This window comes from Phocoena phocoena, chromosome 6 (assembly GCF_963924675.1).
Source record: "Phocoena phocoena chromosome 6, mPhoPho1.1, whole genome shotgun sequence".
NCBI classification, from domain to species: domain Eukaryota; kingdom Metazoa; phylum Chordata; class Mammalia; order Artiodactyla; family Phocoenidae; genus Phocoena; species Phocoena phocoena.
In genome coordinates, this window is record NC_089224.1 from 9923499 (window position 1) to 9947054 (window position 23556).

The 23556-nt window shown below is 40.4% G+C and overlaps 1 protein-coding gene across 1 annotated transcript in view; it reads left to right on the plus strand.

Moving 5' to 3' along the window:
- The window catches only part of KIF13B (kinesin family member 13B), a 198479-nt gene that overhangs the window by 42680 nt on the left and 132243 nt on the right, over positions 1–23556 (plus strand). Inside the window, exon 5 of the mRNA XM_065879262.1 lies at positions 14010–14022. Coding sequence (XP_065735334.1) covers positions 14010–14022 — 13 coding nt within the window. The remainder of the gene's footprint in view (positions 1–14009; positions 14023–23556) is intronic.

Below are 23556 nucleotides of genomic sequence, written 5' to 3' on the forward strand. Positions count from 1 at the left end.
TTTTTTCCCCAGAGTTTGTTTTGAAGAGCATCCATATATGGTCTACCCATGGTGATTGGGTTATATGTCTTTTAATTTTTTGGTTCCTTGGTTGCTGAAGAAATGGGGTCATTCGTTGTGTTGATGGGTTAATAAGTGAATTTATTACAGAGGATATACTATGCTTATTTAGTCAGCTGCCAAATCTTGATTTTTCTTGTGAATATTTTTATCCTGACATTCCTTTCTAATCTCTCTGACGTTACCCTAGTTAGTACCATAATTGCCTTATATTTAGCCTTCTGAATGGTTTCTGGAACCTTCCTTCAAGCCTGTTCCTGCTTCCTGTAGTCTGTCTTTTGAATTTGGAGCCTTTATTATTTCTACTAATTAAGAAATGTCACTGCCTGGGTGACATCTTTTATGTGTTCATGCCTCCCTGTTTTCTAATGCTTGTACTGTTTAGCTTTATCGTATGTCTTTTGAGTCTTCTCCCCTTTGAGACTGTGGTTACTTGAAATCCGGGACCTCTTCTTATTCTTCGTGCCTCGCACAGTGCTTTGCAGGCAGAAGGTGCTCTGTAAATGTCTCTTGATTGATTATAACTGTTATGTTAGTGCTTGTTCTCCAAAGCTCCCCGTTCTCATATTTGCCCCAATTAGTAGTTGGAAAGGTGATTTGTGAGTCTGAGAGTTGGATTTTATTTTATTATTTTTTTTAAAGCATTTATTTATTTATTTATTTGGCTGCGTCGGGTCTTATTTGCCGCATGCAGGCTCTAGTTACCTGGCCAGGGATCGTACCCAGGCCCCCTGCATTGGGAGCTTGGAGTCTTAACCGCTGGACCACCAGGGAAGTCCCAGGATGAAGAGTATTTCTCAAGACAATAGTAGGGCCTGATGAGCCATTTCCATCCACTCCACCATATAGGGCGCGGTTTTCTAGAAAGAGAGATTCTTGTCCACTGGATCTGGTCTCTTGTTTACTCTCTTGGCACCATAGCTTTTGTTTTGCTTTTCTTGTTTTGACAACAACCTTCTGTTCCAGTGCTGTTCATTGATGATATTTTAAGTGTGCTGTTTCCTGGTGATCTAATATTAGGACCATACTGTAGGATAAATTTCCTTGGGAAGAATTTCCTGAAGATTAAACAATTTGTGATATATAGATGTTGCAAACTGGGGTGCCGTAGGCTACATTTACCCATAGATGTTTGTTTGGCCTGTAGTTTCAATGTTTAAAAATATGGGGGTTTCATAAGAAAATTCAGATTTGCAGTTTTTCCTAAACAACCTGAAAATATGGCATCACTGGACTTTCTGCCTCCTTTGACAAGGTCATGAGCTCTTCAGGTCCCCAACTGGTGGACACCCTCATTTATGTTATTTGCCTGGTCCCTGTGGACCTTTCCATCCAACCCTTGGTATAGATCCTTAACGGCTTCGGTCACAAAACACGTGCTTTCCTGACCTTGGCCCTGGGTTTGGGGCTCACATTTCTTTTTGAAACCCTTAACTTCTGCACTGTGAAGATGGTATGTTCTCAATTTTTCTTTAGTTTATTAAGTTTAGCCATGTGACTTCTATAATTGTTGATATGACTTTATAAATTATCAAGTGTTCAGTGTAACACATTATTGATTTGCAAAAATGTAAAACAATGCTACTCTTCAGTAAATATATATTTATATTTATATAAATATAAATATTTTTGAGAATAGTGTTATTTTTCTTAAATGTTATTTATGTTAACATGTAATAAATCTTGCTATTTTAAATGAATAAATAACATACTTTAAACTTAAATATGTTTCTCAGCTTTAATTTCTAATGCAAAAAATACTTCTGTAGGCTACAACCCATGTAAAAAGAAGCTTTTTAGGGTCCTCAGTTGTTTAAGAGTGTAAAGGAGTCCGATACCAAAAAGTTTGAGAATCTCTGATACTAAAGAGTAATGTGTTAGCCCAGGTTAATCAGAATTGTCTAAGGTATTCACCAAAATCTTAGAACATAATCATTTTTTCCCTTGTAAGCAATATCATGTAAATCAACAGTAGGTCCCTGCAAAAGTTTATTGAATCCATGGTGTTTCTGAAGTGTACAACATTATTTAACTAAGACATTTAGGCATATAATTCTGTGAATTTGGAGTTCTAACTTAGAATGCCAAGAAATTTAACCCTTTACCTTTTGGGATAGGGGGCCAGGGATTCCCTGGTTCTAAGCCTTTCTGATTGTTCTCTTGCTCTTGGTAGAGAGAGTTTGTTGCATAAACAGTGGGGAGAGGATTTGAAGAACTGAGATGGAATTTGGGTGTGATTTGAGATTTTGGTTGGGGGGACTTTCAAACAAGATTCAGATGCTAGGGGGGTGAGAGAATGAGCAGTTGTAGAGAAGAAAACTGGAGTTCCTTGGAGGCGAGAGGGGGATGAAATAATCCTACCTGCTTCCCTTTGTGGGTAGACAACCTGGAAAAGCAGATGCTGTGCCACAGGTTCCTGAAGGCTCTCCCTCTCCCAGTTTTGTCTTTCTGTCCATCCACCCCTTACCTCCCCCTAACCTCCCACCCCGAAAGCAAGGAGGGAACCTTTTTTCCTTCCTCTCTCCACTTCAGCTTACTCTGTCTCATCACGATAGAGTCCTCACCTTACATCCCTGGAGTAATAGAACAGTTAAAGCAAGATATGGGTGGAGAAGAGGAACTATTTTGCTTTTGCTTGGTGAGATAGAAAGGGAGGTAGGCAGGATGAAGAGAGAGTCCCAGCAGCCATAATGAGGGTGGGGGATTCCTGGACCAGTTTGGTTGGCAGCCATCCAGGTAGAACAGTATGTGTAGCCAGGACACACGCATCTCTTTATTCTCTAGTTGCAAATACCTGTCTTGTCTCTACAACTTTTTTTTTAAATCCCTTTGGGTTAGGAATTGGATCCTAACTAATTACCCTTACAGTTCAAAGGATTTATAGGTATAGAGTATCTGTATGTGTTAGGATCTAGCAGAGGGTTAGGCGAGCAGTACTTTTAGATTGAAAAACATCATGTATATTGTCCTGTTGCTCTAAGAAGAGATTGGAAAGTCCTTAGCATATGTCTCATAAAATGGTGTAGAACTGGGAGAGGCTCTGAAGGTCTTGAAAGAGTATATTCAGAGAAGATAAGATAAGATGTGATTTTTTTTTTTGGTGGTACGCGGGCCTCTCACTGCTGTGGCCTCTCCCGTTGCGGAGCACAGGCTCCGGATGCGCAGGCTCAGCGGCCATGGCTCACGGGCCCAGCCGCTCCGCGGCACATGGGATCTTCCCAGACCGGGGCACGAACCTGTGTCCCCTGCGTCGGCAGGTGGACTCTCAACCACTGCGCCACCAGGGAAGTCCTAGATGTGATTTTAACTATAGTTAAACCATAGTTTAACTGATTATTGGAGGGGCTTTGGCCTACAGTTTCCACTGCCTGAGGAGAGCTAGTTCTGATGGCTGTCTTGGTCTTTGCTCTGCCTTTCAAGAAGGAGCTCCTCTGGGCATAAGACTCCCAGGATAGGTCTCTTCTCCATAGGGTGGGTTATGTGATGTTCCTGTGTCTACCAGGATATTTAAAGGGGACAGAAAAGGCAGGAAAAGAGTATATATTAAAAAGAATATATATATTTATAGATGTATAACTGAATCACTTTGCTGTACATCTGAAACTACTAACACATCTGAAACTACTAATTGTAAATCAACAATATTTCAAAAAAATGATCTGAAACAAGCAAGAAACCTATGACAAAAAATCTGGTTACTGTCTACAAGGTGGAATTATTTGATTATAAATTTGTATATCAAAAACTTTAATAAAATTTTTTTTTTTGGCTGTGTTGGGTCTTCACTGCTGTGTGCGGGGTTTCTCGAGTTTCGGCGAGCGGGGGCTACTCTTCATTATGGTGTGTGTGCTTCTCATTGCAGTGGCTTCTCTTGTTGCAGAGCACAGGCTCTAGGCGCGTGGGCTTCAGTAGTTGCGGCTCACAGGCTCTAGAGCGCAGGCTCAGTAGTTGTGGCGCATGGGCTTAGTTGCTCCACGGCATGTGGGATCTTCCCCGACCAGGGCTCAAACCTGTGTCCCCTGCATTGGCAGGTGGATTCTTAACCACTGTGCCACCAGGGAAGTCCCTAATAAAATTTTAAAATATTCCTAAGTAAAATAGATAGATAACTGTCAAGATTTCAGATGTCAGCAGAATGCAGTCACTATAAAGGAGAAAAGGATGGCAAGACTAATTTTATTTTTATTTTTACTCATAAGTAATTCAAATTTCAGGATACCTGTCAGTTTTATGTAGCTGGTAAGTCTTTGGAACTTGAATCTGTAATGCATAAGAAGTTTTGACTGGAGTTTTTTGTTTTGCAAACTGGGATTTTTATAGCAGTTTTATGTAATTATACTTATGTATCTAAATCTGCATTAAAGCAGATCATTTCCTCTTTATTGTTTAGATGGAATGAACATTTGCAAGGTTATAAAGTGTTTTTTTAATCAATTTTTTTATTGAAGTATAGTTGAATTACAGTGTTGTGTTAGTTACTGCTGTACAGCAAAGTGACTCAGTTATACACGTATATACATTCTTTTTCATATTCTTTTCCACTATGTTTTTTCACAGGATATTGAATATAGTTCCCTGTGCTATACAGAAGGACCTTGTTGTTTATCCATTCAAGTGTTTTAAAAAGTAAATTTTACCCTATGAAATGAAAACCATCTTAAGAATCTGTAGTAGTAGCTACTGTTCATATAATTGCACTTTTATTATTCTGTCAGACTTAACATACTCCTCTGTGTAGAAAACTGGGTGAGCTATGTTTTGGTCATGTGTAACAAACTTCCTTGCTCGCTTTTATTCTCATCAAATGTTACCACAACAGAAACCCCATATGTAAGCAAGATCTTTGTTCAGTTATTACTCCCACTTAGTCACTAGTGAGTCATAGCTGCCCTTGCAATCTGCCATGTTCTTTCGGGGATCAGAAACTGCCATAAAATAGGGGGAACCAGACATTGAATATACGTTTGGTACTATTTGCGTGAATGTCTTTTCTCTGAAAGTTAGATTTATTAGGACTGAACCCGTATGCTAGCCTTTATCCACTCACATCGGGAAGGATGCTTAAAAGTAGGATACTGGGACAGAGACTGGTTCAAGATTGAGTCATACCTTGGCACCAAACTAGGACTTTGTGCCTTGCCATTTCCATAAGCTTTACTTAAGTTTTCTGACACTGACTTCATCTTTAACCGCTGTATTAGACATCTCTTCTGTCCCACTTCAGGTCTTCTTGGCCTCACTCTCCCCAGAGCCTTTAATCACTTTTCACCCCTGGCTGTTGCCGACTCAAACTGGACCTTGACCAACTTGATGTGGACATAATCTGACACCTCATTCCTCGCTCCTCTCCCCGCTCTTCCCTGGGGCTGTAATCCACGATAAGCCCTAGGCTTTGCTTTCTGAGGAATCCATGCTAAGAACATCCTTTTTGTATGCCCTTGGTTTACATACTAAACGGATTCTCTTGCTTATGTATTACATTACAGTTGATCTGACATATTTTGACCCGACTCTGAACTTAAAAATTAGGAAGAGGTTAGGTCTGTTCTTCATAGTGTGGATTAATTTTTTTTTAATTAAAAAAAAAATTTATTTATTTATTTGGCTGCATCAGGTCTCAGTTGTGGTATGCAGGATCCTCGTTGCGGCACGCGAGATGCTTCGTTGCGGCGTGCGGGCTCTCTGTTGTGGCACGTGGGCTTCTCTCTAGTTGTGGCATGGAGTGTAGAGCTCGCGGGATCAGTAGTTGTGTCACATGGGCTCTCTAGTTGTGGCGTGTGGGCTCCAGAGCGCGTGGACTTAGTTGCCCCACCGGCATGTGGGATCTTAGCTCCCCAACCAGAGATGAAACCCGAGTCCTGTGCATTGGAAGGCGGATTCTTAACCACTGTACCACCAGGGAAGTCCCTTGTGTGGATTAGTTTTTACTTTTGTCAACCTCTTAAGCATTAGATAGGATCTAGGATTGAGGTGTTGCCAGTAGAATTTAGGCATCATCATTGCTTATAAGGATAGGAAAAGGCAAGAGTTGGTTGAAGGGCATCGGAGAAGTATGACTCAGAATGGAGGTTGAGTTCTGGATCTACCATTAGCAACTGTGTGCCTTTGGAAAGTTTACATGACTTCCCTGAGCTTCAGTTTCCTTTTCTGTAAAATCAAGGTGAGAACACCATAATATAGATCTTGTCAGATTGCTATTGGGATAAATGAGTTATTTATGTAAAATGCCTGGTACATGGTAGGTACTTAGTAGATGGTAGCTGCTATTATTCCTTGATTCGTTTATTCTGATCAACTTTCTTCATAAAAATTTTATTCATTGAAACACGTCATATTTTAAGTAATTTTTTTCCGACAACACTGGTCTATGCTAGATACTCAGTAAATACTTACTGGCTAGGTTAGACATGTAGTAAACTATCATACTACGTTCCTAATAACGAATCACGCCCTTTTGCTTTTAATTGGCAATAATCTTAGGTGACTCAAGCTATAGCTCTAAGTGTAGTTTCCTAACCCTCCAGATAGCAAGTACAAGATGTTTATTTCAGGGATTGTGGGTTTCCTCTAAAGAACGTCAATTTGCATAACATTGCCCAGAGTTGGTTTCCTTGTTCTGAGCAAAGAGCTATTATTATAGTCAAAGGAACTTGTGGTCAAGGTCTTTGAACACGTGGAAGGTGTAAATAATGCAGAGACAACTAGGGCAGTGTTCATGGAAATATGAGAAGTGAACAGAGAATTTAGTTTTTGGATCTTTTCATTGATGATAAATAGCGTTTGTAGGCATTATTATTTCTTATAGTGTGTTGGATCCTTTGCAAGGGTTTTACCTACAGGTTCAACAGAAGTACTTACAATAGAAAATATAAGCACCATGATTATATTAGAATTTTCAGAAGAGGAGTGAGGCAGGAAGGCGTTGTATGACTTCCCAACATCACAGTTAGTAAGTGGCAGAGCTGGGGTTTGAACTCAGGTTTGCGTGAGCTCATGTCTCCAAAGCCAGATACACTCTGTGTATCACCAGATACACTGCTTCTTATTGCGTTGTAAGATTTCTTTTTTTTTTTTTTTAAATTTATTTATTTATTTGGCTGCTCTGGGTCTCAGTTGCAGCACACGGGATCTTCGTTTCCGCATGCGGGATCTTTAGTTGTGGCATGAGGGATCTTTTAGTTGCAGCATGTGAACTCTTAGCTGTGGCATGTGATCTAGTTCCTTGACCAGGGATCGAACCCGGGCCCCCTGCATTGGGAGCACAGAGTCTTAGCCACTGGACCACCAGGGAAGTCCCCTGCCTTGTAAGTTTTCACAGAAGAGTTTCTTCTTGATCTTTAAACATTTGAAAACATATAATTGATTTTTTTAAAAAAAGTAAAAAAGAAAATAAAAAATACAATTGGTAAATTGAGATTAGAGCAAAACTGTAGGCATTCAACAATTTTTATTTTATTTTATTATTTTTTTTGCGGTACGCGGGCCTCTCACTGTTGTGGCCTCTCCCGTTGCGGAGCACAGGCTCCGGACACGCAGGCTCAGTGGCCATGGCTCACGGCCCCAGCCGCTCCGCGGCGTGTGGGATCTTTCCAGACTGGGGCACGAACCCGTGTCCCCTGCATCAGCAGGCGGACTCTCAACCACTGCACCACCAGGGAAGTCCAACAATTATTGATTGGTATCTAATATATGCAGCCCTGGCAAGGTGCCTGATAAGGGAAAGATAAGTATGACTTGCTCTTCTTTTAAGGAATCACATTCTGGAGTTAGGGAGTGTAAGTACATTACATTTGTTAACGCACTCAACAACTATTTGTTGAATGCCCTCTGTGGGTGTCAGGATAGTGTTGACCCTAAGAAAACAATGATGAACAAAAGAAAATTTGGTCCCAGGCTTCATGGAGCTTCTTAGTCTATCAGGGTTATTATGAACTGGTCTAAGGCATTTGGGTCGCTTATAATCAGACATGAGTAACCTCCTACAATTAGAGCTAAGTGAGAGCTTGTAGGCCTTCTTCCTCATCCCACACTACCATGGGGTAGGTCAACCACGAAGTTCTGACGAATTCTGCCTCAGATCTGTTAGCGCAGGCACAGCATTAAGCATACAGCTTGTTCCTGTGAGCTCCATGAAGTCATAGCTCTCAGGCGCTTTGCCTGAAAGTTTCCCTTGAGACCAAGGTAGCAGGATTCAGTACCCTCTGCTTAGAATTATGTGGCCAGAGCCTGAATTCAGGTCTGGCTAGAGCCCTAGGCCAAGAACCCTACCCCAATGGCACAGGATGCCAGGGTTGTTAAAGGCTTAGACTTTGTTCTCCCAAGAATGGAGGTACCTGTGTAAGATTTCTAGTCAGTCTGAATAGTTTTAACACTACGCATTTTACCAGTTAAAAATTATTTCTGACATTCCTTGTGCTGAATAATGAACTGTGTAGTGTTGATCAGAAGGAAAGACAGCTGAACCTATTTTTGCATGAACCCCTTTGGCAGTCTGATAAAGTCTGTAGACCCTTCTCAGAATAATCTTTCAAAAGCATAAAATGCAAAGGATAACAAAAGAAACCAAATATAATGAGAGACTTCCCTGGTGGTCCGGTGGCTAAGACTCCATGCTTCCAATGCAGGGGGCCTGGGTTTGATCCCTGGTCAGGAAACTAGATCCTGAAAGCCACAATTAAGAGCCTGCATGCTGCAACAAAGATCCCGTGTGCTGCAACTAGGACCTGGTGCAGCCAAGTGAATGAATGAATGAATAAATAAATATTTTAGAAAAGAAACCAAGTGTAATGAAATATAGTTCCAGAAATATTTTTAAAGATGTGGGATACAGTAATATGTGCTTCTTTATTATTGTATTAACTAATAAGATCTAGTGTTGGGAGTAATTAATTTCAAAGTTGTGATGAATATAAATGCAACATATTTGCAGCAGTTGTAATGTGATAAGAAGATAGCTGTGGACTTCCCTGGTGGTACAGTGGTTAAGAATCCGCCTGCCAATGCGGGGGACACGAGTTTGAGCCCTGGTCTGGGAACATCCCACATGCCGCGGAGCAACTAAGCCCGTGTGCCACAACTACTGAGCTTGCGCTCTGGAGCCCGCGAGTCACAACTACTGAGCCCGCGTGCCACAACTACTGAAGCCCGCATGCCTGGAGCCCGTGGTCTTTAACAAGAGAAGCCTGTGCACCACAACAAAGAGTAACCCCGCTCAACACAACAAAGAGTAACCGCCGCTCAGCACAACTAGAGAAAGCTCACGTGCAACAACGAAGACCCAATGCAGCCAAAAATTTAAAAAGAAAAAAAAAAAGCTGTGATTTCTATTGGTGACGAAGTCACTGCTAATACTGTAATTTATTGCCTACATTAATAATTGAGGGTAATTGGTAAATTGCAGTTAGAAGTTAGTGAAAAATAAAAGTGTAACTTTTCCCCCCATCCATCTTCATAGATTCCTGTTCATTCTATTGGGGTTAAGAATCTCTACACTAGAGTGCGCGTTCTTTTTCTTTTTAAATAGAGAAGTAGCCTAATTTATTTTAATTTTTAAAAAAATTTTTTTGGCTGCTTGGCTTGCAGAATCTTAGCTCCTTGACCAGGGATTGAACCCGGGCCCTTGGCAGTGAAAGCTCAGAGTCCTAACCACTGGATCGCCAGGGAATTCCCTAGAGTGTGCATTCTTGATTAGAATCCTTTGTATGTTAACCCTGGAGTGTATATTTGTGATTAGGATACCAAATGTTAAGAAATTAGCCCCACATGTGGATTAAAACTTAACACTTGCCTTTATGGCTATTTTTCTTTTCTTTTCTTTTTTCCCCCAGTAATTTAGTAGGGCTGATGAGACTGTGCAAATAACAAATGGAGTGTATGAAAAGTTCCATAGGAGAGAGCTATGAAGTGCTACGGGATTATGCAGAAGTATTTTCAAATAAAGACAAGAGAGTCTTGTCTAAAACAAAGACGGTATCATAAGAGGATCTAGATAGACATGAACGCAGTGATATAGTGCTAGAAAAAAGTGGGGAGAAAGAGTGAAAGTTTCAATTACTATAATTCTTTAAGGTTGAAAAAGACATCACAGAAAAATATGATTAGGACTTTGTTCTGTCTGGCTCAGAAATAAAGATATTTCAGGTATAGAGAATAGCATGACAGTAGGAGTAGAGGGTGGGAAAGCATGGAAGGTTCTTCTGCATGTGAGTGACATAATTGTCCAGTCCGGTTATAAGCAGTGTATACATGTTATTTAATCCTCACAGCAGTCTTATTATTATTTGCACTTTTTGCAGAGGGAGGAACAGGCATGGCAAGATTAAGTATCTTGCTCAGAGTCAAAACTAGGCCTGTCTGGCTCCGCTGGACTCAAAATGACTCCATACAAGATTACACTGGTGACAGTGTGCAGGGTAGATTAGGCGGGAGCACGAGCGGAGATAGGAAAACCAGGTCAGAGACTGTTAACATGATACTGGCGAGATGGTAAAGGTGGCCTGAACGCTGTGTGTTAAAGAACTGATGAAAAGAATTTTCCAGCTTGGAAATCTGCACATTTATGTTCTCAAGTCAGACAACACCCACAAAATAAGAAATGAAAGTGCAGTGTTTCTGAGTAGAGATTTTTTACCAGCCAGTTTATGTACATGGCTGGATGAATGCCTGTGTTACAAGTATGTCTCCTGAGTGTAGAATATTCATTATGGGCAGGATTTTATTGTAATCATCAGTTAGTGTTTACATGAGAACCCCGCGTAGCCACTTGTCCAGATAGGATCACCAGTGGAATGATTTGCAAACGTTACGTTGTGTGGTGATTAAGCGTACAGGTGTAAAAGGTACTTACACCTTGTCGGAGCAAAGGAAGCATTCAGAATCTGGCCCATTTGCTAGCAGTCAGTTCGGGAAAACTCAGAAGTGGGAGGGAAAGCTTTAGGTCAAGGGCAGACTGACGGTACTTTCAGGGTCTGGAGTAGGATTGATTCATCTTTGAGGTGAAATACAGCAAACACCCCACTCAGTCCTGACTTCCCTAGGCCCAGGAAAAGAGGTTTCTGGCAGTGTAGTGAGTTCTCCAATAAACGGATTCAAGAGAGCTTCAAAAGTGTGAACTTTATGTGACTGCCTGGTAGATAAATAACCGGGGTGCATAGTTCTCTACCTAACAGATGATCAGAGCTAAATGGGAGTTTATATAACATACCTAATCCACGTTCTGCATTTACAGAGAAACTAAGTCGATTGGTTCCTGGTCACAAAGCTTTCTGTTGACTGAGTCCAGATTCAGCTGGTGGCCTCATCGATTTGACAGACGTGTCTTAGGAACCTGTGGGCGGGCTTCCCTCACCCACACAATCCTTCTAGCCCTTTCTTCACTTTCACAGGCCCCAGAGAGATGCCTCTTTATCTCAGACATCCTGATATTTCTGGTCAGAAGTATCGTTGATTTTTTAAAAAATATCTTTATTGGAATATAATTGCCTTACAATGTTGTGTTAGTTTCTGCTGTATAACAAAGTGAATCAGCTTATATGTATACATATATCCCCATATCCCCTCCCTCTTGAGCCTCCCTCCCACCCTCCCTATCCCACCCCTCTAGGTGGTCGGTCACAAAGCACTGAGCTGATCTCCCTGTGCTATGCGGCTGCTTCCCAGTAGCTATCTATTTTACATTTGGTAGTGTATATATGTCAATGCTACTCTCACCCTTCCTGCCACTTGTGCGCTCAAGTCCATATTCTATGTCTGCTTCTTTATTCCTGCCCTGCCCCTGGGTTCATCAGTACCGTTTTTTTTAGATTCCATATGTTAGCATACGGTTGATTTGTTTTTAATCTGCCGTAAAGCAGTGAGGATTTTCGGGTCAATCAAGACCAAATGTTAACATTTTCAACCTCATAGTCACTCAGATATGTTCTCTACATTATCATTTTTCACTTTCATATTTTCATTTTTCACTTTCATGTTGACAGACTAATGGTATGATTTAAACTACGGTTTCTTAATACAAAACTTCTGTTTAATTGTTAGTTGCAATTACCAAATTGTAGATTTCCAGGCTGGAAGATAGAAACAGTTCTTTTTTATTCTTAATACTTATCCCTAGGATGAGGCATTAATTACAAGGCAAAGTACTTCAAACAGCCAAAGCAGGAAAATAGGAATTGTTCTTTCAGGATGCATTGGCTAAATGCACAGATAAAATTTTTATGCCATTTCTTTCAGGTTTTTGATGTACCTTATTCAATAAGGATTGAGTAAGGTAGCTGAAACCTATTTTAATTAAATCATATCATGAAGTATTTGTTTCAGTTATAGTCAATTCTCATCTCATTTCAAGCTATAAAATATTTAATATTTTCTGCCAACTGTTAACAGAAACATTTTATGTCAACTGCTAGCATGGTTTACAGTTCTGTATACAGTCAGCCCTTCGTATCCACAGGTTCCACTTCTGTGGATTCAAACAACTGCGGATCAAAGAAAAAAAAATTTTGGAAAGTTCCCAAAAGCAAAACTTGGATTTCCTGTGAGGCCACTATTTACATAGCACTTACATTATACAACTATTTACATAGCATTTACATTGTATTGGGTTGGCCAAAAAGTGCCTTCGGTTTTTTTTTTTTTTTTTTTTTTTTGCGGTACGCGGGCCTCTCACTGTTGTGGACTCTCCCGTTGCGGAGCACAGGCTCCGGACGCGCAGGCCCAGCGGCCACGGCTCACGGGCCCAGCCGCTCCGCGGCATGTGGGATCCTCCCGGACCGGGGCACAAACCCGTGTCCCCTGCATCGGCAGGCGGACTCCCAACCACTGCGCCACCAGGGAAGCCCGCCTTCGGTTTTTAAGTAAAAATAAGACACATTTTTCATTTTCACCAAGAAATTTATTTTTTATTTTTTAAATTTTATATTAAAAATTTTTTTTTCAGTTTTGGCTGCGTTGGGTCTTCATTGCTGTGCGCGGGCTTTCTCTAGTTGCGTCAAGCAGGGGGTCCTCTTTGTTTCAGTGTGCGGGCTTCTCATTGCTGTGGCTTCTCTCGTTGTAGAGCACGGGCTCTAGGTGTGAGGGCTGCAGTAGTTGTGGCACGCAGGCTCAGTAGTTGTGGCTCGCGGGCTCTAGAGTGCAGGCTCAGTAGTTGTGGCGCACGGGTTTAGTTGCCCTGCAGCATGTGGGATCTTCCCCAACCAGGCATTGAACCCGTGTCCCCTGCATTGGCAGGCAGATTCTTAATCACTGCACCACAAGGGAAGCCCTCACCAAGAACTTTATTATTTATCTGTTTATTTTGGCCGTGTTGGGTCTTCGTTGCTGTGCGCAGGCTTTCTCTAGTTGTGGTGAGCGGGGCCTACTCTTCGTTGAGGTGCACGGGTTTCTCATTGGGGTGGCTTGTCTTGTTGCGGAGCATGGGCTCTGGGCCCGTGGGCTTCAGTAGTTGTGGCTTGCGGGCTCTAGAGCACAGCCCCAGTAGTTGTGGCGCATGGGCTTAGTTGCTCTGCAGCATGTGGGATCTTCCTGGACCAGGGCTTGAACCTGTGTCCCCTGCACTAGCAGGCGGATTCTTAACCACTGCACACCACCAGGGAAGCCCCACCAAGAACTTTACTGAACAACGTATTCACCCTTTTGTTCCACTACCTTCTGCTTTTTTTTTTTTTTTTTGTGGTACGCGGGCCTCTCACTGTTGTGGCCTCTCCCGTTGCGGAGCACAGGCTCCGGATGCGCAGGCTCAGCAGCCATGGCTCACGGGTCCAGCAGCTCCGTGGCATGTCGGATCTTCCCGGACCGGGGCACGAACCCAAGTCCCCTTCATCGGCAGGCAGACTCTCAACCACTGCGCCACCAGGAAAGCCCACTTTTTATCTTTTTGAACAAAGAACTGTTCCAGGTGCCTTTTACAGTTTTCCAGGGAATTGACATTTTTTCTTTGTAAAGGCCAAAATAAGTGGAAATCCGAAGGTGCAATGTCTGGTTAATATGGCGGGTGAATCAGAACTTACCAGCCAAGCTGTAACAGTTTCTGCCTGGTCATCAGAGAAACATGTGGTCTTGTGTTATCCTGGTGGAAGATTATGCGTTTTCTGTTGCTTAATTCTGGATGCTTTTCGTAGAGTGCTGCTTTCAGTTGGTCTACTTGGGAGTAGTACTTTTTGGAATTAATCGTTTGGTTTTCTGGAAGGAGCTCATAATAGAAGACTCCCTTCCAGTCCCACCATATACACAGCATCACCTTCTTTGGATGAAGACTGGCCTTTGGTGTGGTTGGTGGTGGTTCATTTCGCTTGCCCCATGATCTCTTCCGTTCCACATTGTTGTACAGTATCCACTTTTCATCGCACGTCACAATTTGTTTTAAAAATGGAACATTTTCATTAGGTTTAAGTAGAGATAGAGAATCGCATGTGGAAATAAGGTCAAGAAGGTTTTCTTCGCTTAACTTATGTGGAACCCAAACATCAAAGCAATTAACATAACTAAGCTGGTGCAAATGATTTTCAGCGCTTGATTTGGATATTTTGAGTATGTCGGCTATCTCCTGCATGGTATAACGTTGATGTTCTCAATTAATGTCTTGAATAGATCGCTATCAACTTCAGCTGCCCGACCGTGAATCATCGTCCAGCGCGAAATCTCTAGCATGAAACTTCGCAAACCACTTGTGGCATGTTCGATCAGTCACAGAACCTTCTCCATACACCACACAAATCTTTTTTTGCGTTTCAGTCGCGTTTTTACCTTTCTTGAAATAATAAAGCATAATATGCTGAAAATGTTGCTTTTTTTCCTTCCATCTTCAATATTAAAATGGCTACACAGAAATTCACCAATTTGGATAAGTTTTTTTTAAATCATGCTGTTAGGACAGCTATCAGAATACAATCTAACAAAATTGTTTCGAATGAAGTTAAAGGCAATTAAGTGCTACTAGAGCCATCTTACAGAAAAAACCAAATGAACCTTTTGGCCAACCCAATATTAAGGTATCATAAGTAATCTAGAGATGATTTAAAGTATATGTGCAAGTACTATACCATTTTATATAAGGGACTTGAGCATCCTCAGATTTTGGTATCTGGGGGGGATCCTGGAACCCACATGTACCGAAGGATGGCTGTACTCTTCTGTTTCTTTAAATACATGGGAAAAGTCTAATCTTGATGTTTAAAAAGGTAAATGGACTTTTTTCTCATTCTTATTTAATTATTAAAAAACCCTCAAAATACCATTTTATATACTTGTTAACCCAAGGAATACCATATCTTTACCATACTCCGTGTTTTGTAAATAGCTTCTAGTTTTAGCTACACATTGTATTTTATTATTACAGGTCAGTTAATAAGAAACAATATATTGATCCATCTTGTCTTTTATCCATTTTAAATTACTAGATGTATATAATTTAAATCCTTGCTTAATACTTTTAGTAATCTATCTTACAAAATGTATTCTATAAAAGAGACCTCCTTGAAATGAGTGTTAAAACTTATATTTGAATTTAAAAATGAGGTCAGGTTATTTTGTACAGAAAATGTGTTTGATTTGCCTGATTATTTTGATAATAAGATAATAAAGATTTGATAAATATGTAAAACAGTGATTTGATAATAAAACTACATTCTAGTTAGTTTATAGGGCAGACTTTTCCATAAATTGAATCAGCTAAATATGCAGCTTCAGTGTTTTGATGAAAATGTATCTAAAGCACATCATAAGATGAAATAATTTTATCAAATAGTATTTTTGTCAAAGGTGTAATGAAGTTAAAAAGATTTGATTTTCAAAAAAAAAAAGATTTGATTTTCTCAACCCTTTCTGACTTTTAGAGGTTAAGCAAAGTTCCAGTAAGTGAAACAATAGCAGGTGTGATTAACTTGATAAGTTATGATGAAGTCTTTGGCATCTAGCCAAGAAACTGAAAAAATGAGCAGGCACTCTATGACCTGGGTCACAACTCCTTTTGCAAATCAGGTACTTTTCAATTTTTGCTTTCAGGAGACCTAATTGATTCATTAACTTATAGATCCTTAAATATAATATTTGATGTTAGGTTATTATGTGATTTGTTTTTTTTTGGCATGTACCATGGCAGGAGTGCAAAGATTTTTGTGATGTTACTATAACAAACCTCCTTCCAGTCCAATCCTCTTACATATTTGAGCAAGGTTTTCAGTGCTTTACTTCTGTACAAAAGAAAATAGGAATAGAATTAACACTCAGTGCCAACTCATTTTAGTAGTAAGGTACAGTCATCCCATGGACTCGTTTCATTGTAAGATGCTTTTCCATTGCAATTTTTACTTGCTGTGTTTATCAGAACTTGTAATATATTTGTTTTGTTCTGATCAATCATGTGCTGCTAATAATTGATAGCTCAATGCAGAAGAGTAACCAGAGAAATCTAAAATTTTAATCTGTGTGGATATTTTTGCAGAAGAGAATGATAGAGTGGTTAACAAAAGGCTTTACATTAGGATAAAATACTTTGCGGAAAGTGGAATGGAATTTAGAGGCCGAGTGTTTTGTTTTGTTTTGTTTTTTTTTAATTTCTTTGCCTTCAAATTCTCAAGTCAGTTTAGATGCTGGGCATATGACCTCACATCACTGGGTGAGTTCATGGGAAAGAAGTAAAGGTTTGAAATTACTGACTACCGAAGGAGAGTTTTTTCATTAAAACAAAAATAGTGGATTGTATCAGCAATAAAATATGAGTATCCAAATTTGAAAAATTTATGGTACTTGGATTCTAATGAATATATTTAAGGAATTCTATTTTAAAATATAATATTTCAGGAATTATATTCTTTACAGCTATCTAAACTCATGTTTGAAAATTTTTATATGACAACTTAAAAACGTATGAGGCGGTTTTTGGGGGGTACATGATCAAAAAAATCTTGAAGATTACTCCAGCTATGTTCATACCTAGATTAATCTTAGGCATACATTCATTGACTCCCTGATGAAGATTTTAGCTTAGATGGACAAGCTTTTTACCTCTTCTCCTACTGCTTGCTTTTTATATTTTTGTAATTTCTTCTTTGGTCGTTTCTGTGGTATTTTTACAGAACATATTGAAACCTGTATATCTTATTAAATCAGCTTTAAACATTGTCTCTTCACTCCTTCTTTACCAGGATGAGACCATGCCCTTTCCCCTTTCTATGCCCTTTTGTAACCCACTTGCTTTATTCATAAGTCGACATTATTTTATATGTATTATGTATCCATCCATCCATCCATCCATCCATCTATCTATCCATCCATCCAGTTATCTGTCTATCCCTCTGTGTCAGTGCTAGACCAAACGGTGTGTTAGGTTTGCTTGTCCTTCTCTGGGTTCATTATCACAACCCATAGGCTATTTGATGGAGTGTGTTCTAGCATAAAGTTTAAATAAATTATCTTCTCAAATTCCATCAATTACATCAGATTGTACCACATTTTAGACCGTGACTCACTTGAATAGTTTTTTATTTTTCCTGCAATTTTGTTTACTTTTTAATTGTCTTTAGCATATTCTTAAATTTTTCTCTTTCAAATTCTTAGGATACCATTCTGTTAATTTTCTCCAAAGATCTGTCTCAGAGCCTTCTGTCTTGTGGTTGCTCTCCAGACCTGCTCCTATATAACTATTATCTGAAATTCAGGGAGGAAGAATTAACGTTTTCTGGCTCTTTTACATTTTTAGATCATGGTTTCTTAAGGAAACTGGTGGTTTAGAGTCTAATGTGTAACAATACAGGAAGGACAAGATGTTGACAGAGAATATACATAGGAAAAGTGGTATCTGGAGATCTGAGGAGAGGATTAGAAGGAGAGATTTTAAACAGGATGTAGTCATGGTTAACCTAACTCCTAGTGTCTCGTTTCAGTAAACATTCATCGAATGCCTACAATCTGGCGGGCACAGGGCTAAATTTAGGTGCTGAGATACCCAGATGGAGGAGCTGGGGTGGAGGGGGCCGGCTGCCAGTGCACCTGTAAGCAGTTGATACAATGTAGTGCATGTTATAAGGAAACATGTTCAAGGAATTCTGGGAACCTTATGTTTCCATCTTTAATGCTGTAATTCTCTTATGCCTTCCGATAAGCACGATGTAACTGTGCTCATAAAGTCCCAAGGTGCACGGGGTGTTTCAGATAGGAAACAGTTTAAGAAGGTCAAGGGGTATTCAGTTGATACCCATAAAAGAGAGGGAGAGGGGAGCGGTGGTATTAGAAAAAGCCACCAAACTTTACCATTTATTATTAGTGAGTGGTAGGTCCAAATAATACAGCAAAGTGTAATGAACCGTCTTGGGGGGATGTGTCTCAACAGCCCTCTGCCCTGGAAAAAATCATACTATTGTAAATGAATTTTGGTGGAGATCTTAAACTGGGCACCTTAGTGCTTTATCTCCTCTGGACCAGCCTTTATTTTGGAGTTTTCTCCAGACTAGTTCACCGAAGAGTAGAATAAGACATTGGCATCATCTTGCCTCCATAGCCAAAGGCTCTCTCTTACTTTTGAGATCCTCTCTGTTGAGATTTTAGGAAATCCATACACAATACTCCCTTCCCCCCCGCCACCCCAATTCTGAACTGAAGTAGTCATGGGGATCAGTAAGATAGAGACAGGAAATACACAAATCAAAAATAAAACACTAACAACTGGTACTTATTATGTGTTAGGCCCTGTTCTAATCTCCATAGCAACCCTATGACATAGATTCTCTTATTATATACATTTTACAGGTAAGGGAAACTGGAGCATGGAGAGGTTAGGTTAGGTTAAGTTAGTTACCCAAGTCACACAGTAAATGGTGGAGCTGAGATTTAAAATTGGGCAGTTTGATTCCGGAGCCCAGTCTCTTACCACTGTGTTTTCCTGCATCTCATTTCACCTCTGGTACTGAGAGAGCTCTTGGAGAAAAGGGCTTTAGGACTGTTGGCCAAGCGGGCCTCCTGATACCTCCCCTGTGCATTACAGACTTGGCCAGGCCAGCGGGCCACTGCAGGCCTCCCCTGTGGTGTGGACGTGCAGAGCCCACGTACTGGTTCCTTCTGAACGCTGCTAACTCGATCGTTCACCCTTCCTCTCAGGAGGACAGAGTGAGTGGCTTAGAGGCCTCAGGAGTGTTCTTTGGAGTTCTTCCACATGGGAACACAGGGATGAGGAGTAAAATATTCTCTCCTTAGCACTCTTGGTTCAGTTAAGACCAGGTCTTTTTTTGGGAAGTTAGCGTAGATTGGGCAAGAGCTGAAGAAAGGACAGCCTTCCCCCAAACAAGATTTAACCTAAGCACCTGAGGGTCACATAGCTTCAGCTCTGTATCACTGTGTGAGAGTATATATATATATTTTTTTTTTTTAATTTATTTTTTTATTTTTGGCTGTGTTGGGTCTTTGTTGCTGCGCGCGAGCTTTCTCTAGTTGCTGCGAGTGGGGGCTACCCTTCGTTGTGCGCGGGCTTCTCATTGCGGTGGCTTCTCTTGTTGCGGAGCACGGTCTCTAGGTGCGCGGGCTTCAGTAGTTGTGGCACGAGGGCTCAGTAGTTGTGACTCGCGGGCTCTAGAGCACAGGCTCAGTAGTTGTGGCACATGGGCTTAGTTGCCCTGCGGCATGTGGGATCTTCCCGGACCAGGGCTCGAACCCGTGTCCCCTGCATTGGCAGGCGGATTCTTAACCACTGCGCCACCAGGGAAGTCCCGCTGTATATATTTATCTACATAGGTTTCCCTCATTTAGAGCCCACTTTCATATGCTGCCTACTTTGTTTGAAGGCAAGGAAAAAAACAACAGACAACCCCCATCCCCCCGCCCCCAATCAGATCATTTTAATTAAGCATCCTTCCTCAAGTTTCCTGAAACATTCAAAGTTGACTTTAATTTGTTCTTCCACATCGCTTGCCATGGAGAGAGGGAGGCAGAATGTCACAGTAGAAAGAGCATAGTTTTAGAATGAGAAACTTAGGTTTGAATCCCAGCTTTGCCACTGACCAAATTAATTAATTTCTCTGTGCTATTCTTTCCCTATTACTCTGTAAAATAGAGAGTGTAGGACCTACCAGTAGGGCTTGTTGTGAAACTTAGAACTAAAGTGTACTAGGTAATTGATACACAGTAACAAAAGATAGCTTCTCTTGTAATAAAGATATGAAAAAATACAGACTTAGACTTGTGGAATGCTTTAAAAATAATTTCAGCAGTTTTATACAAGCAAGTTTCTTAGGCAAGTCTCTTTTACACTACTGGGAAATGGTAATACTGGTTAATATTTGGGTATACTGTTTGGTTATTGCAGGCACACTCATGTGTGAAGGTGAGTGTACAAAACTAATTTGCAAGTATACCTCCTGTACGCAGTATTTGTTACCTATATGTTGTATGCAGATTGTTTTTTAAATTTAAGAGTTCATATCTTCATTTACTTTTATATTTCCAAGAGTCTAAATTTGCATTCAAAAGCTTCCAGTGCTTTTTTCTTTGTCCTTCAAACTAATGCATTAAAAGATTGCTGCTGCTTTCTTCACAACGTTTTAGTTTAATTGAAGAATACCCTAAGTTCTGAAGCCATACTGCTTCTTAAGGGTTAGTTGGTTGTATCTTGGGATATGAAATAACCAAAGGATGTAGGTGCCTTTTTTGTTCTGCTCTAAGCCATTTCCCAGGTCAAGTGTCATCCCCTCCTCCACTCCAAGTTGCACAAAACTTGATGTATTTTGCTTGTTTGTTAGGTAGGCTCGACAAGTCTTTTCTACCAGCGTCCCCCTTCCCCATGTACCACTTGGTCTACTTGGGGATTAGAGCATATTTCCTTGAGGTTTGTTTGCCTATTCAGGAAACCAGACTTTATGAAAGAGAGAAAGACAAAAACAGAAGCACGAAAAACTAATACAGAGAAGGGTGAGCCACTACACAGAATTTACTTTGGCAGCTTGCTCCTGGAAAGAAAACTCAGTATTGATGATCTCACAAGACCTACATGTTTGTTTGTTTGTTTGTTTTTTGGTACACGGGCCTCTCACTGTTGTGGCCTCTCCCGTTGCGGAGCACAGGCTCCGGACGCGCAGGCTCAGCGGCCATGGCTCACGAGCCCAGCCGCTCCGCGGCATGTGGGATCTTCCCAGACCGGGGCACGAACCCGTGTCCCCTGCATCGGCAGGCGGACTCTCAACCACTGCGCCACCAGGGAAGCCCCTGACCTACATGTTTTTGATGGTGTCCCTTCAGCAGAGTATTGCTTCTGCCTTGGTTTGAATCCTCAATCCAATATTTAATCATCGACTTGAGCAAGTTGCTTAATCTTCTGAGCCTCAGTTTCCTCACTTGTAAAATGAGGATGATAACAGGATCTATCCTTTAGGGTTGTTGTGAGGCTTCAAGACAATAATACGTGGAATGCATAGTGTGGACCTGGTAAGAGCACAAACTGTATCGAGTCTAGATTTGAACCCACATCTGCCTAGTTCCCAAGCCACGTTCTTTCCCTACCACATAGGATATTGCGTGGTGTGAAGTAGATTATGTAAGTGGTAGCCTGGTTCCTGAAGTAGCAGAGAGGTTTGATGAGGTTAAGTGATCCCCGGGATCACAAAGCTAAAGCAAGGCAGAAGGGAAACTGAGTGAAGGGTTTCTAACTGCTAGTGTAGAGTAGTTTTCCCTACAGCATCATGCCATGAAGACGTCTTCAATATCTAATGATTTGTTATCAATTATATTGCAAGCTTCTTGGGGATTTCAGCTGTTAAGTTCATGGTGCCATCTGATTATACGCCTGGAATAGTTAGAAACTCAAGACGTAAAGCAATAAGAATGACTTTGGCATAATGACTCAAGTGTATGTGTTGAATCCTCCAGTGTGGGCATTGGTAATTAAATAAAATTTACTAAAATAAAATCTAACATACTGAGCTTGGTCCTAAAAAGATTGACCTGAATTTCAAATGGGTAGTTTTGCACATACAGATCATAAAACAAGTAGTAAATGTGAAGTTAAATTTATGCTGACCGTAAGACCCAAAAGTTTTACTCTTAGGTGTCCAACGGAGATAAAAATGAATGTCTACATAAAAAAACATGAAGAAAATCAGAAGTGGTTGAAGAGGTAAAAGCAATGAATGAAGTAATAGTTAGAAATGATACAGAGAAATAAATATGAATGAAAATAAGGAAAAAGTGTGGATTTGATCAGGAGTTTGTCAATCCTTATAATACTTTAAAAATAGGGATAGAAACTAGATTGTGAGAATTTTTCTGTTCTTTAAAATGAAATATAAGCACATCTTAAAAGGCTCTCAAACCTCATTGGTTATCATGGAGATGCAAGTTAAAATCTCAGCGAGGTGCCACCTTCACATCCACTTGAATGGCTATATATATATGTAAGGCAGACAGTGCTAAGTGATGGTGAAGGTACAGAGCACCTGTGACTCTCACATGTTGATGGTGGACATGTAACCCGGTACACACATTTAGGAAAACAGTTTGATTGTTTCCCATAAAGGTAGATATACACTAACCCTATGACCCAACAGTTCCTCTCTTAGGTATCTATACTTGTATAGATATATAGAAATAAAAATAAGTGTCTACATAAAGACTTGTTCTTGAATGTTCATAGCAGCACTATTCATAATAGCCCCAAACTGGAAACAGTCTAAATGCCTGTCAACTACTGAGTGGATAAACAAAGTACTATTCACCCGGAATAAAAAGGAACAGAGAACTGATAACATGCTACAGCACGGATGAACCTCAAGACATGCCTCAGTGAAAGACACCAGATGCAAAAGACCACATATTGTATGATTCCATTTTTAGGAAATGTCCACAAAAGAAGATGGACAGAAAGCAGATCACTGGTTGTTTGGGGCTGGGGGAAGGACCTGGGATTGAGTGCAGTCAGGTTTGAGGGAACTTTTTAGAGTGACGGAAATGTTCTCAAACTAGATTGCATGGGGGACGGGGGGTGCACAAGTCTATACATTTTCTAAAAGTCATTGGATTGTTCACTTAAAATGGATGATTTTATGGTATATAAATTATATGTCAATAAAATTGTTAAAACTACATAAACAGATATTTAGAATATATTAGATTATTTATATCTTTAAAACTATTGATTTTTTAAAGACATCAGAATTGGTAACTTTTAAGAAAATGCCAAGGTTTAACTGAACTCTCAGTCCTCTGTGGTTTATTTAGTACTCAACTCCTCTTTCAGTCTTCCTTCAGCAGCCAATTGGTGGTCAGTTTTACCTTCAGTTAACCAGTTGGCTAGTTAGTTCACACAAGGTATAAAGAAACCGGGGTGACTGTGCAGATGCTTGTAGTTGAAGGAATCCTTTCTAATACCGGGATTTCTGGTTTTGCTGTTGCAGGCATATTTGGTTCCTCAAAATATCTATTTCTACTGCTTTTTTCTTAGGCTGTAAAATGTTACCACTTCCTGCTAATGGCCTCAACTTAATCCTTAATCCTTTTCCTCTTTCCATGTCTTCACTCTTTTCT